The sequence below is a fragment of the Glandiceps talaboti genome, chromosome 18 (genome assembly GCF_964340395.1).
Source record: "Glandiceps talaboti chromosome 18, keGlaTala1.1, whole genome shotgun sequence".
Taxonomy (NCBI): Eukaryota; Metazoa; Hemichordata; class Enteropneusta; family Spengelidae; genus Glandiceps; species Glandiceps talaboti.
Window position 1 is genome coordinate 18538645 of NC_135566.1, and position 16631 is coordinate 18555275.

Consider the following 16631-nt stretch of genomic DNA (forward strand, 5'->3'; position numbering starts at 1 on the left):
TTAGTATTAAAGTTTACACACTTCACTACTGTATTTGGATATTTACTAAAGACTTCACAATATCAAAACTTTCTACCCATAATGCACAGAGTAAGGCATCCAAAGCCACTCCATACATACCTCAAAATCAAAAGTCATCATTATCTCCCAGATTGATAAAATTACATTTTCTATCACCTCATTAGCCTGGACTGTACTCCCTTCCCTGTAACTGACTGCACACAGATGTGCCACCCTTTGTGGCATGTTCTTCAGCCCATTCGTCTAAAACTGGGTATGAATATTTCAGTTTGGTCTACACAGGGTTGTTGTTATGCCACCCTTTGGGGTATGTTTTCCAACCGATTGCTCTAACAATGGTATAATGGGTAATGCATAATTCAGATGAAAACTAGATCTAACGATACTGTAACGTATTCTCAATATTTTTGGTCTGAATTGCAGTATGCTTTCCTGAATCCAAAACACTTTTTAACAGTCCAACATAACAAGTGTAAAATCAGCTTTGAATTTCACTTTATTTTTCATTGTACTTGATTAAATATGCACACATACTCATGATACAGATGGGTCCTATCGAAAACACAAATGGTCTGAAACAAGGTATAGGTTTATGGCTGAAATGGGATGAAAGTGGGCTGTCGCATGAGCAGCACATCCTAAGGATGATCACCCCCACCCCCACGTTGATTTGATTTCAGAACCGGACACAGTATGACATAACAGAATACCATGCACTACTAAATAATCTTTAGTAAGTAATTAACACCTTTAATAGTCTACCAGGATGGCCAAACACATACCAAAATCTACAAATTTGAGTGAGTGAGTGAGAAAGAGAGAGAGAGAAATAAAACAAACACAGCACCATCTGAAAATATGTCTATGATACAGATCAAGTCAAATATTAAATTACAGAATTCTTTAAAATACACTCTACATCTAGTAAAACCAAGCTGTTACCTAAAGTATGTCGGTCACTTCAATTACTTTGGATTGCTGAATCTAATAATTTTTGAAATATCAACAATTCTACGACTGACAGAATTTGAAATGTTAGGATATAACGTGCCATTTTTTCTTCAAACTAAAACAGTGCCGAAGCATGACACTTATGTTGATTCTTGTGTGAATATAATAAGAAGTATTTCAACTAATTGCTTTATTTCTTCATAAGTATGTATTGACAGAGTTAAAGTCAAATGATAGAAGACTCTGTAAACTCATCGTTTTCAAAACTGGCTTTCTTTTGTTTTGACACACTCTTCTTTTTTCATTACTCTATGTATGTAGAAGTCCTTATAGGTAGAGTTGAAGTCATTGGAAACAGAGAGGAATTGATGACACACTCAATTTTTTCATAATAGTCGATTTGCCAGTTCCAAGATGCATTGCACAAGAGGACGTCGCTTATGTTGTTATAGTTAGTCTTGTTTCGTCTTTATTACGTTTGAAATAACATTTTCATCAGAAAATGATGTAAAGACATGTTAACCTCTTTGATTATGAGTGATTTTATAGAACATAGACTAAACGCCATGACACAGGGATTTTGATAAACCCAGGGTACAGTCAGGTGACAACTATCCCTCTGAGTACCGTGTGCAAAACCCTCAGTGCGTACACAATACATGGCATTGTATGGAGAGATGTGCAATGAATCTTGGAACCGACAACAGGTCTATTGGCAAATCTCAACAAGTATAAGAAAACAAAAAGTACTGATTAAAACTGATATTTTTTTGGGTATGTATGGAAACCCTGATTCTCCTTTTGAAATTGAAGGCAAGGCACTACCAGTCGTCAACAAATGTTTTAGTTACATCTCTACGACAGAAAAAAAAGGTAAAACTGCTAGGAGCTGCAGGGCTTCATTTTACTGTTAGGTAACAACTTGGCCGACTAGAATTGATCCCACAAACAAAACCTGCAAATTTACAAAATGTAGATTAACAAACGTGTGAGTACGATCAAAAAGTTGAAACTTCCTTGGTTAACATTGACTATACAACTGAAATTATCAGTAATTTGTAAAGATTACTTTAATTTGTAAAGTTTGTAACGAGATTCTCCTTCTCCAAATCTCCATTTTCAGCAGTATTTTATATATGTCATATTGTTCAACCAATAACCAACATTAGAAGTGTTTCATCAGGTAAATTCTACCCTCGTGTTACTTTAATCAACATAATGGAGTCATGATGGTCAAATGGTTAGAGTTGTCGGCTTGGAAATTTTAGGTTGCCTGTTCATGCATAGCTGCTGTAGTTTGTTTCTCAATGGCTAAAGTCCTTCCAGGGCAAGGTTTGAACCATGATTGTGCCTCGGTCAACCCAGCTGTATAACTGGGGACCTGGTAGGATAGAGGTTGTAATATGAATACTTTAATCCTATGTGCTTGTAGAGGCTACAATGGATTGTATACTCCCCAGGGAGTTGAAGTTATATTGGGCAGTTGTGCTGATATGGATGTGTGCCAGGGGTAATAATAGTAGTTCTATGATCCCATTGAGGAAAGCACTTTACAAATAGCTACTGTTATTATTACTATTATGGTATACACATCATGTGACCTGTTAAACTAATCAGTTTCTATGTATGGTGGTAGCCATGAAATTTATGGCCAGAGCTTTCATTAATGAGTTCACCAAGGCAGTGTGGAGAGAGTATGCATGACTGGGCAACCATCCAGCTATGGAGGCTAACTCTACCAATTTGACCAAGCAAAGTTTTCCACTGAAGTCTAAATTTGAATGTATAGGAAATACTAAATCATACTTGCTGGCCAAATCTCCGGAGATTACAAATACGAGACTCTATTCTGGGGAACTATAAAATGAAAATTTTCATGATTCTCTCAAACAAAATAACTCAAGTCAATGCCAATTGGGCCGAGTCAATAACTGCAGTCTCATGTTGATGAGACGTCATCTTATTTATCACTTCATATAGTTGCTAGGCAACAGAATCCTTACAGTCTGAACACAGAGATGGAGAAGAAGAACCTCGTTATCAACATAATTCGATTAACTATGGTATGTACAAATAAGAATGTCAACATGAGCAAAGATTTCTTACAACAACAGAAATTTATTTCGGACAGATAAGTTTCTCATCTTTCCTTCTGAGGGAGTGTAAGCTGTCTACGACAAACTTGTCACATGCTGTATCTGTCACTGCTGTACAACCATGCATATTTATCCTGGTTAACTGTTTACATCTTTGTAAGTATTCCAGACTTTTGTCTGTCAGTTTCCGACAACCAGTCAGATCAACCTCTGTAGGAGTAAATCATACACAAGAATTAATTAGCTATATTTGTAGATGGAAATATGTTCTTATAAAAAAAATGAAATTGTGATGTGAGTTTTATGCTAAAAACTAAATACATGTATATTTAGCAATAATTAAATTGGCTGTATGAATGAGGATTGGGTATTTAATTTGGATTTTTAATTAAAATAAAACAATTTTATCATGGCGTCCTACTTGAAAAATTATTGTGAAACAACATATACCAGGTCCTTGTCTATAGCTCAATAAATTGTGAATATTAATAAATGTGTAAAATGTTCATTGTACATAAAAGAGCAAACTTTTTACAAATGTTTTGTGTTTTGCAATGTATTGAGTTACCAACACAGACCTGGTCTATGTTGTTTCACATTGATTTTTCAAGTAGGTCGCCATGATAAAATTGTTTTTAAAAAGTTAAGATTAAAAAGAGTTCCATCAGATTACTTCAGCTTTCCCATTTTCAATACGACTATTCAGCCATCTTTCCCACATGGCACTGCATAAGAGCCCATGACTTGAGAAAATTACAGTACATGGCATTACACAAGAGCCAAGAGTCAACAAAATATGATGTGTAAACGGAATTCATCAGGTTGTAGAACTTAATTAATTGAAAACAGAAGAAATAACTGTTTAAATGCAAATCTGTCATGAATTGTTTGTAAAGATTGATTTTCAACATATGCCACAGAACTGATGGTCCACACTTCCAGCTAAAATCTGCTCTACAATAGCATCCCTAGTGGCCAAAACTATACAATCTTTTGTCTATCTGATAACTAGAATATGTTGTATTGATAGTATGACAACATTGACATTGGGAAAGGGTGATGTTCAAAGTACAGCATTGCATAACTCTCTCTGCCGCTGGTTCACACAATTTGCTGTCAAATAGCGCCCTCTGTGGCCAAATTATACAATCCTTTATCTTTACAATTGTTAGAAAACATGTACAACATCCATGTACATGTGCACAGCATTCTATAGATAGACTATAAGGATGACAGCCAATTTACATATCAATAACTCATTGATTTGAATAATAATGTGCATAAAATATGCATGTATTTTGTAAACACTGAAGTACAGTACAGTCTTACTTGTTTTTACTAATATATACTGGTACAAACAGTAGTTGGGATCTGCCATTTTCTCTGTATGTAAAAGTAACAATGTCATTTAAAGGAAAATTAAAAGTTTATGGGTGAAAGAATTTTGAAGACTTTTGCAATTGTAGACTGGTAGAAACTTTCTAGTGCTCAGCATGGTAGTCTGTATGGTACGCCATGATGGGGTGCCTTCCCACATTGGTCAACCCCTTTCAGATAGAGAAGGCCAGTTGACACGATATATCTTACAGTCTATCAGCATGGCAGCCTGGGTGGCAAGGATAGTGCTGGCACCATGCTTTCTCTACAGTGAGGAGGGTACAGACAAGACAGGAATATAAAAACTTTGTCCTACCTCTGAGTTTATTCTTGAGTGATGATTCACTTGATGTCAGTGTATCCATGGCAGCATCTGTCAATAAAGTACAGTAACTGAAATCCAGCTGTGATAATTGTGGACAGGACTTGATAAGCCATTTCATAGCAGTATCAGTGATGTCACAGCCAGCTAACCCTAGATGTGTCACATAACGTAGTCTGGACTGTTCATCAAGGCAGCCAGGACGGTGGTCACTAGGTGGTGATACTAAATCCTGTACAGTTGTATCTCGGATTCCTTCCACCCATCGTAAGTCCAATGATCTCAATAACGGACAGCTGATGGTACACAGAGCAGACACAGCACCCCATGAACACCCCGCTAGTCCAAGTTCTTTCAGGCCTGGTAATCTATTGACCAGCCAACTGAGCTGCTTTTTGCTGATATTGGTGTATCCCAGATTCAAGGAGAGTGGTTGTCGTCGGATGATTCCACTCATTGCTAGTGGGGTGATGGGCGTGACTCTGCTGAGATCAATACGACTCCACAGGCGTTTGTCGCAGCACCATCGATTCCACGTTTTACAGACACGCATGCACTGACACAGATCCTGTTGAGGTAAGTATTTGAACACTGACATCCACACTTCCCTCTTCATAATGTGATTAGAACCGGTATCCAACGGTAATGAATCTGGAGGAGGACTAATTGGACGTGGTCGTACAACATGTCGTTCCATTTCAACCGGTTTCACGGGTATGATAATGGCCGGCTTCGGTGTGCGTCCACCGACAGTCCTCGGACTCCTGCGCATACCATTTGCAGCATTGTTTAAAGCTAAACTGTCTTTTGAGAATTTGGCTTGGCTGTTGATTGGTCGACTTGTTGATGCTTCTCCAAGATCTCTGTTCACACCTACACCAATTCTACCAAACACACCCTGAGATTTTTGCCTGTTGATTTTCATTTCTTGTATTTTCTTCTTCAAAAGTCTCTGCTTAGCCAACAATTTTTCTTTCTTAATCTTCAAAGCGTGCGTTAAGGTACTAGATCGGGCACCTTTCGGTCTCCCAATCGGGCCTTTTAATCGAGGCCTGCCGACTAATCCTTTGGCTCGCTTCAGTATTTTAGTTCTCCTGCCATCAATCTGAAATGAATACATCACTACGTTAGACATTTCAAGTTTACAAATTGACAACAAATAAGTAGAGAAAACTATGTGGAAAGTGACTAACAGAAGGTACCATCATGCATTTTTTTGAGAAAAAAATTCTATGAGATATAACAGAACTTAATAAATTGTAATTACCTGTTGGACATGCATATAGGAAAATGCTACATCACTGGTATAATGTGGGAAGATGAGAGAAGTACATCGACCGGGTGACGTCAAAAAAACACACACAAAATATAATAACAATGAGAAATATACATAGCATCCCACGTATGTGTTGGAAAGCCAATATATTAAAATGACAAGATGTGACAGAGAAGAAAGTTAAAACTAACACATGCCCCCATTTTACGATAATATATACCATCACATTTAGAAAATATTAAGCCAAGAGCCATTACACCTGAAATTACGTATGAATTCCAACATGCAAGTGTTTGTGGGCATGTGCACTAGTGTTTGTTTGTTTGTATACTTGGATGTAAAGAGTTGTGTGTTTGTTCGTGCATAGGTCACTTTTTTGGGGGATCTAAGGGATAAACTTATATATGGCGATTCACAAGTGCTAGAATCTATAAAACTAAATATACATTTATCATAAAGTCTGACTATAAAACTTCATGGATATTGCCTATTTAAAGAACTTTCTCATTCCATGGTGTTTAGGATGGATTTCAAAGAATGAAATCTCAGGAGAAAAAAAAGGAACATTAGGCACATTTTATATTGAAAATTACAGCAGGTGATTTATTGATGAATAAGAAGTATAAAAAATCTAACAAATATACAACAATATAACCCTACGTAGTCCGTCACTATGGATACAAAATTGACTTCAACTAAAAAACGAAACGTTCTCAAAGAGTTCAACAGACTTTTCTTTCTGTTCCACAAATGATGACGCTAAACATACCTATATTTTTCTTGAGTGAAATTACAAAATTGATATTTGCTGACAATTCATACTGATTTCATTGTGAAAGATGTGTACAACTTGCTGCACCCACATAAAGTGTTTCTACCGTGTATCAAAATGATTTATAGCAAATATGAAAGTATACTGTCTTGACTTCTACAGGTTGTAAATTTGTACAAAGCATTAATCTTGGGGTACATATTATCAAAGACAAAGACCACATAACAGTAACTAGTTTCAATTTTTGTCATCAATTTTGTGTCTATAGCTTCACAGACCGTGTAGGGTTTACGATACAGAAAATACCAATAACAATGCTTTCATCTACAAGCTGTGCTTAAAAACTCTACACTGCAATTACACAACTACTGCAACTTCTTACTAACAGGTCACAAAATAAAGACTAACATCTTAACTCTCTAACTTCTTTGTTTAACATCTTTAACTGAAAGCAACTTCATTTTTTTTCTTGTTCTTTTTCTGTTACTTTTGTTTCATATGGAAAGCTATTTAGGGGTGAGATCAATAGTTCAATGTAGGATAAAAAACTAAATTCTTTTACTTAGGCCTCAGACCCCCCCCCCCCCCTCCTCCTCCAACTAAATTGGCCAAAACTGAAAATTGTTTCAGACAGTGCAATCAATTTAAAATCAGTATTTAGTAGTATACAAAGCTAGTATGTACTAAGTAAAAATAGTTTTTTAGTGTCATGCATTTACTATGGCAAATATTCTTCCATTTCTCAATTTGACATTTTTTAAAGAAATATTTGTATTTAGGGGTACAAAACATCCATTCAAAGTAAAACCGATTTTGTAGGATGAGAAACTTAAATGGCTAAACAAAAACACCCCAAAGTAAAAGAATTTAGTTTTTTATCCTACATTGAACTATTGACCTCCCCTCTTAATTAATGCTGCATTGCATGAACATAAGTACATTATTTCAACCTGACTTTTTTCTTATGACATGAAAAAAGTTCCATCAAATAAATAGTTCTACAAGAACAATGGCAGTAACCATGGCAATCTGCAACAAATGAGTACAAAGGCGGTTGGAATTTACAACTAATGTAACAACTCAACCTTTTTTTTCAGAATCTTATTCAAAAGTAGATATATGAAATGTGAATTTATTTCTCAGCAATACCTTCAAAATAATGGATAGTATAGAATAATATAGGGGTCTTTGTATTATCCCAAAATCAGTAAAATTCCCACCTGATTATTAAAGGTATAATTTAGCAAGGAGCCACCTCGATAGAAGGGCAAATAACTTTCCTTATTTACAAAAGTAACCGAGAAAATCGGAAGAACTGGACTGTTTCTTTAAAATAATACTCATCACCTACATTCAACAATAAGTTGCTTTGATCAACTCTCCATCGTAGTTGAAACTGGAGCTTTATAAATGCACTGATTCAACAGAGTTTATCTATGTACAATCTAAACTAGCAGTTTGCAAAGGATTATAAAATCAACATAATCGTCACAAAGTCTCTGTGGCCTTAATCTTATATCTGGACTGACAAATACGAGACAAAATAAAAAGTTTTGATTACGTGTGAAAGAAGGAATATACTATTATACTATACTTCAACAAAGTTATAACATTATTCAAACTAGAAAGTCTCTCTTAATAGAACTACATCTACAGCAAAGCTCAAATATTACCGAGAAAACCTTTTTTGTCTTTTTTATCTTTTATAATAAACCTTGTAAACTATCATTGCCTTGGAAAAAAGATCAAGACCTTTCACCACAATTTGGTAAATTTATACAAAACTTTTAACAAAGCCCAAACAGATTATTTATCGATGTCCTTCATCATGAAGAAAATTTGAAAATATCATTTTTCACTGAGGCAGTTTTAGTCACTTCATATTTATCATGCCTTACAGATTATTGTAAATAAATCGTATTTTGCGATATTTGCAAAAAAAAGTACAATTTCAAAATCTTAAAAGTTGTCAGCCAATTCATTCTTTAAAATACCAACTGGCAGTTGGGAAAGTTATTCTTAAGTGAAAACATAACTTATTTGCTAATACCTTACACCACGATCTGTTCAAAGAATTTACTGTTTTGATTTTAAAAATAAGAAAACTTTGCCTCTGGTGACAATACCTGTAATCAAAGTTTTATTTTTACAAGCTTTCGTGACGTTCTTGGATATACCCTTAAAAGGAAACTTGCATAAATAGTAAAGTTTAAACTTAACCATATCCTCCTTTTCTCTGTTAATGGAGGTAACAACCGTGACAAAATTTCTGCAAAAACTACAACAGCTAATCTCATTTTAATTTCAACTGAAGCAGTCAACAAAACAGTTTGTCCAATGTAGTACACACAGTTTAACACCACTGGATCTCAACATCAACATTATCTACAATCTCTTTTCTCTGTAACAATCTAAGTAACAATTCAATCTGATCATAAAACAATCTTTAAATCCTTGTCAAACGTTCTCTTAGCACAACAACAAATATTTTGTCTCAGGTAAAAAAAACAAAAAAAACAAGGACAACCTACACTAAATCTTACCTTTTACAGCCGAAATCATAATTGCGTTTAGTTTTAGTGATCAAACATGTTTGATACTAGTCTTATTCAACCAAGTAACATCAACAAAAATTTTTGGTATTTAAGTAACATCTGTCCAACTACTGTAAGTAATAAATAAAAATATGTGGGCACACGATCTAACCTATAAATTTGAGCCGAGTCATTTGAATTTTGCATTTACTGATTATTATATACATCTGTGGTTGCGCCCGCTCTCTCCTCCCCACCATTGTTTATTATTTACACTAATTGGATACATATTACTTAGTCCAAATTTTTGTTTCTTGGTTGAATGTTGCTCAAACAAATTCAACCATTAAAACTGAACACGATGATAATTTCCGCTGTATATGCAAATGGGAGTCATGAACGTAACAACATATCACTTTCAATTATTCTCACTGTAATTGCTGAAATATCTGACAACATTCCTCATAACAACCATGTAAATATTGAACAACTTTAACAGACATGGTTTGATCCCAGCTGATCATTCAATCCACTACATCTCATACAAATTTACATAACTCTGAAGGCACCTGTGCACACCACTGTAAATTTGGCCCTTGTCTGTCACACTTCACTTACAGCATTCTACAAAAGTTACAATTGTTCAACATATCATTTTCTAGACCTAAACATGGAACAGAAATACCAAAGGCTTTCCAACCATTCACATTTCTAATAAGAATTAATTTTAACAATTCAACAGCATTTCCATGGAAACAGGGATCAGATTATTAACAACAATTACTCAAGAATCAGTGTTTGATGTCCAGTTTACTGGAAAAATACTTGAAGTGTAAACTATACTGTCAAGCCAACAGACTTTATCAATAACTAGCGCCCTCTATGGACAAAATTCATACACAACAGATTCCAAACACCAACCATCAAAAACTAAAGTGGTCTCCACCTAACTAACTGCACTGATGCTCATTCAAAAGTTTGCTTAGTTCAAAGCTTCTCAACTTTGACAAATTTGTAGAGGGTACCAACTATTGTGAAGCCTATCAAAAACACATCGTGGTGGGGCACCCTCCTGATTGATAAATTCATTGAACCATCAACAAGGCCTGTGTAAGCCAAGGCTCTAGATAAAGCAATGAAACTGAACTCATTCTAGGGCTTCACTTGTTTGTCAGAATGATATGCAAATTTAACCTCATTAACAGATAATTAGTGTCACAGAAGAAAACTTTAATTTCATTGGATTGGTGATTACTGAACTTCTGAAGCCCTACCAGTGGACTTCCTGCATAACTAGGGAACCAAATTATCATGGAATGCCACACAGGTATGTTGATTGCACAGCTTTATGTTAAAAGGGGCACTGGCTGAGTTAAAATCTTTTAGGAGGGGGAAACTGTAGCTGTTGACTAAAATGTACTAATGAAATTCATCACGTGCAATAGGCCTTTCCAAAATTTGCCATGGTGGCGCTCTACTTCCTGTCTATGTGTACCTTGGGGGTATACATGGTATAGGTTACTCAGTTAATCTTAGAGCACTGCTGCTTTCCTCAATGTCTGAACAATATGAAAAACATCCCTGATTTACACTTCTACAGAATACCAAGGGACAAAGCTCTTAAGAAAGAGTACTATGAGGTAATGATACCCCCAATTTGAGTGAGGGCGCTGTATTCTCAATTTCCTGTTATAGTCTGCAATGACCTATTAGCAGAACTCAAACCAGATACTCCTATACTCATATATACTGATAAAACTATCCAATGACCTATTTTAGTACACAATGTTGACAAAACCTTTATGTCATCCCTTGTGCTGACAACGCCAAAATACAACTATCACTGACTTCAAAGACAGGCGTTGGCATTAACATTATACTACAAATAGTGTAAGTGAGATTTTATGTCAGTATTTTCACCCTCCTAAAAACATGACAAACTCAGCTAGAGTTACTTTAAACTAAGATTTACGATGTGGCCCTAACAAGTTTTGTGCTGTAACATTACATTCTGTCCATTCTGGTACAACTAACAAAGTGTTCATGTTTGTAGAATTATACAGCATACAGGTTGGAAGGTTTTGGGATTGGATAAGAATCACAGAGAATGTCTGAGACTTGCATAGTGAGGTTTATACTCTAAATCTGTGACTGCATCGTTTGTGAACTGCAAGTGAAAGGATACTCAGCAATGACCCTATCTAAGAGACTTTCTAGTTTGCACTACCTCTTTGTCCCTTGGCCTCTTCCCCAGTCTGCCTGCTGTCCGTGATAGACCACCTCGTCCTCTTCCAGCTCCGGCCACAAACTGCAAAGACCACAAAGAATACATTGTTTCACTACAAAGGGAATACTTGGTACATGCAAAGAATAACTCTCATAGCTGGTCAGTTCTCTTTAAAAGATATTTTGAGGGTGTACAAATACAGACATGGCCAACAAAATCTTTATGGTATGTCTGCGCAAATTGTTCAAGAAATATGGTCAATGATTAAATGCATTTTGGGTTTGGTATTAAAATGCAATGTATAACATAGAGGAAAGACTTCAGCACACTGTCAGACCCCCCCCCCCCACCCCATGGACACTGCCCCCTCCCCACCCAATCCTCCCAATTGATCATTTAAGTGACAGATAATTAAATGTGCACTGTTTGCATACATACATCAGTATAAATTGTACAACCAATAAACAGTAGCCAGGTAATTCAGCTAACTAGCAAGACTGCAATGTTATTAGCTATAGGCAGGATTGGTTGTATTTATTAAAAGGCAAATTGAATGAAAATCAGTCAAATATTACAGCAATTAAAATCTTAGTTTGAAAATCACAACTATTTTCTGACATCACCTTTCATAGGATATTACAATATATCTGATGTAATACAGTGGAATACTTTATTACTGCCGGATTGCATTCACAGAATGACATGCTGAATGGCACATTGCCATGAATTTCTTTTCTTTCTATCTCTAATTTTTTTGTAATTACCTTGTTGAAATGAGTGGTTGATGTTTTAAGAGTTAATATAAAGGCTATGCTAATACTGGATGATTTTGGTCTGTGATTTATGTCGACACTGAGTCAAGTACAACGTGAATGGGGCCAAAATCCAATTTATCACTTTTACGACTTGTGTGTATGAGAGTTGAAACTCGCATTTGTAGTCTGTACATAGTATGTGTGTTTACCATCTACACTTTGATTATCTTGCCTGTACGCCTCAACATCGAAATAACAACTATGTCCAGTAGGTTATTAATAATAAATGTATTCTTGATAGTTATCAACCATAGGCAATGTTCCCCACAAAATTTGTTTCAGTAGAAAGAGCTAAAAATACTGTAAACAGTATAGAGTACTATAAAACTGAACATTTTCACTAAAGAATTATTGTAGCATATTTTGCTGGAAGCCAAAAACGCAAAGGTAAGTGCCAAAATGTCTTCTGGTGCATGAACACAATGTCCCAGTCTGGTAATTAGTAAAAATTACTCTTTAAGATCTAGCTCAAGATTAAAATCCCAAATTTTCTAGTGGTAAAATTATCTATGTTTACAGTACTTCACAGTATTTTCCTGTGTATAAAGAAAATAACCTTTAGATGACAAACATCTGAAATCTACAACTTCATATGAAATGTACACTGACAACATACTTCTGGGCTGTGAAAACATGACAAGTGTGAGAAATACGTTTCTGTTGCCAAATGAATCAAAATCACCTCATTACTGTAACTTCAAATTCTTGTCACTCATAGACTGCTTACCTTTCTCTTTGCTAAAGACAGAGCTGTCTTTCCTGGACTGCTATCCTGCAACTTCAAATATGAAAAAAATATTGAGAATTAATTTCGACCAGTATATTGGAATAGCTGACTATGTAATGTTTCATAGTTTATAGGAAAATCTTCTGTATTAATTTAAAACAAGTCCATCAAATACTTAGGTATATCATGTTTTATAAAAGTGTATATATTTATTTCAACAATGTGAGAGAAGCACCTTTGGCTCAACAGTTTAGTAAGTTTATCTTGTACATAAAGTCTGATAATAAGAATAGTCTCCATGTTAGTTAGACTTGTGTCTAGACGGTATTTTACAATTCAAATCATGAAACCTGAAAACAAAGTGTTATCTGGCTCAAAGAAATCTTATCAACATTGCTACATTTTATTGTCAGACTCAACAAATATCTTACTAACATTGCTACATTTAACTGTCTTCCACAGGAAATATCTTGGTTGGTAAGCTTGTTAGATGATGTAGCAATGTTGGTAAGATTTTTTTGAGCCAGATGATAGAATGTAGCAATGTTGGTAAGATTGTTGTTGAGCCAGATGATAAAATGTAGCAATGTTGGTAAGATTTTTTTGAGCCAGATGATAAAATGTAGCAATGTTGGTAAGATTGTTGTTGAGCCAGATGATAAAATGTAGCAATGTTGGTAAGATTGTTGTTGAGCCAGATGATAAAATGTAGCAGTGTTGGTAAGATTTTTGTTGAGCCAGACAATAAAATGTAGCAACGTTGGTAAGATTTGTTGAGCCAGATCATAAAATGTAGCAATGTTAGTAAGATTTTTTTTCAGCCAGACAATAAAATGTAGGAGTGTCAGTAGTTTTTCAAGTCTCTCTTATTCACATTATAATCAGAATGCCAACAATAACAAATAAATTAAAACTGAATCTAATCCCATCAAACCATCAAAAAAAGGGTAGCTATAATTTACACTGACAGGAATGTACGACAGTGTATCCTCAGTGCAACCTGATCCACAAAACTAGCACAGGGCATGACCTAAACATCTATCTACATATTGCCTGTCTGTGTGTGTTACTTTACAGATTGACATGTCTGATATATACAGTACAGGTTATGCTTACCTTTCGTTTTCTTGGTGAGGAGTGCATACTACCCCTCCCTGTACCTGTTCTTGGACTTTTTGAAGTACTTGGCTCACTCTGCTCAAAAAATAAATACACCCTTATGTGAAATTGTAAATATTCAATCATAATATATATATACTAGTAGTTATAAATATTGATAAATTGGTTTGTTTAAGCTGTAAATTATAATAATGAATCTTCATCAATATAGTCATGTGTCACTATAAAGTAAGTCTTTACATAGAACATGGAAGTCTAGTGTTTGGGGCATGGAAGTCTCTCATTTCTGCACATGGAACTTTTATTTTGGCACTTGGAAGTCTCAATGTTTGGCACATGGAAGTCTCAATGTTTGGCACATGGAAGTCTCAATGTTTGGCACATGGAAGTCTCAATGTTTGGCACATGGAAGTCTCAATGTTTGGCACATGGAAGTCTCAATGTTTGACACATCTCTCATTTCTGCATTCGGAAGTCTGATTATTTTGTCCTGTCTTTATTTCAGGGCACATATACAGAAGTTATTGTGGTATGCAGAAATCTTAATTTTAGCAGATGGAAGTCTATCTATCGCATGCAATATGCATAAACCTAAAAACAAACAAAAAACTTTAATGTACCTTGTCACTGTCTGAATTAGAGCTGCTGCCACAACATTTAGGACATTCCCAACTATTAGCAAGATCTTCATTGATGACACCTTCCTCTGTTGTTCCGTTAGACTTGAGACATTCTGGATGCACCACTTCAAAACACGTATGGCATTCCATCAGGGCTACAACGCCATCTTCTTTCACTCTTTCGTCATGGTCATCACCACCACAGATTGCACACACTGCTGTGTGTGGTAACACAGGCTGTCCATGAAACATGAAACAAAACACTTCTAGTTAGTAACTATGAGTCGCTATGATCCAGTAATGTAGATAAGCATCGATAGCCAGCAAAAAACAACTACCTTCTCTGCAATGTTTTTGCTAGCTACTTTTTCATTAATTTGTTCTTAAATTTTTTTAATTTTTTTTCAACCAGTATATTTCCATTTGTGGGCAGATTCATGGGTCTCATTTCTAGATATCACCAGCTACTTTTAACATTAGCTACATTATGACAATCAATATTCCCACCTACATAGGCTTATTTGTGTACGAGTTGTGCAACATCATTATTTGCCCATACAGTTACATTTCATGCTTTGCCTGATTTAATGTCTAAACTTAATAAAAATGCTAAATTACAAGATCAGCCAGTCAATTTTACTTTCTGAATTTGATGCAATCATAAGTTTTGTTTGTGAACACTTGGTACATTTTATGACGCTATTGCAGTGACCCAATCTGATTAAAATCCGATGTAGATGTCACTGAGCAGAAATTCGTTTGCATGTGCGCCAGTTCAGATGTAGAGGAGTTGATCAGGCTAAAAAATGTAAACATGTACCAAGAAGGTCAATTCAGGCAAAATAACGAAGGTAAAATAGCAATGAACGATTAGCCGACATCTACATCGGATTTTAATCAGATTGGCAGTGACCACACATACAGCATGAGTATTAAATATAAGGGACGACATCGAAATCAAAAGCATCGTAATTACGCGTCGCTACGAGTAAAGACTAGTAACTACTAGTAGTTACGATGTACTACGGTGAATATTCATAAGTCTCAACGCATATTCATGTACTTTAGGTTGTAGACAATAAAAAGTAAACACCTATTGTCCGTTATTCATGAGCCCAAACTACGACCATTTACGCGTAGTCTTCATCGTGAAAAAAATAACGAAACAAAAAGATTTTCTTATCTGTGCGCAAATCAGTTTCACGCTTACTTTTTTCAATGTTATTCATTCGATGCCTTCTAAGTTCTATGGCATTCGTACAGTCGGCTAGTAAGTCAACTAAGTGTTTCAGATATATTCAGATGTTTACCTAATATGTCTTGTCTAAAAATACCTTGAAGAAGAATTTTTATTCGAAACGTCGGATTTTACATCTATTTATTCGGACTGCCTCACAAGTTCCTTATGCACTTCTCGGCTGGTCAACAAACATGTCGACCATTTTCGTCTCGCTGCTGAACGGTGCATTGATCGTGTTAGATTCTAGTCGTAGGATTCGTCAGTCAAAATCGAACATTGTCCACAAAAACAAATTAAAAACTAAAGTTTGTCTCGCATTAATATATCGTTTGATTTGATTGATTTAGAAGTCACCTAAAAACGTTTTGTTTCTTCAAAATTTTGAGGAAAAACGTCATTTATATAACGAAATTTCGGGCTACGAATAACTGAATACGTTCATCACTTGCGTCTCTATGTTTATATATCTACCGACATCATGCATCACGCCACGTGTTGCCGAACATTGCGATTTCTCAACTCAACCCCATCATT

General features: G+C 35.4%; 1 protein-coding gene across 1 annotated transcript in view; it reads right to left on the reverse strand.

Moving 5' to 3' along the window:
• Nucleotides 1-1349: 1349 nt before the first annotated feature.
• Nucleotides 1350-16631, reverse strand: part of LOC144449785 (lysine-specific demethylase 2B-like) — an 84478-nt gene continuing 69196 nt past the window's right edge. The window contains exons 13-18 of the mRNA XM_078140361.1: nucleotides 14858-15094; nucleotides 14235-14312; nucleotides 13119-13169; nucleotides 11577-11657; nucleotides 4762-5872; nucleotides 1350-3278 (exon numbers count right to left, since the gene is read on the reverse strand). Of these exons, the coding sequence (XP_077996487.1) occupies nucleotides 3091-3278; nucleotides 4762-5872; nucleotides 11577-11657; nucleotides 13119-13169; nucleotides 14235-14312; nucleotides 14858-15094 (1746 nt within the window). The 3' untranslated portion in view covers nucleotides 1350-3090. The remainder of the gene's footprint in view (nucleotides 3279-4761; nucleotides 5873-11576; nucleotides 11658-13118; nucleotides 13170-14234; nucleotides 14313-14857; nucleotides 15095-16631) is intronic.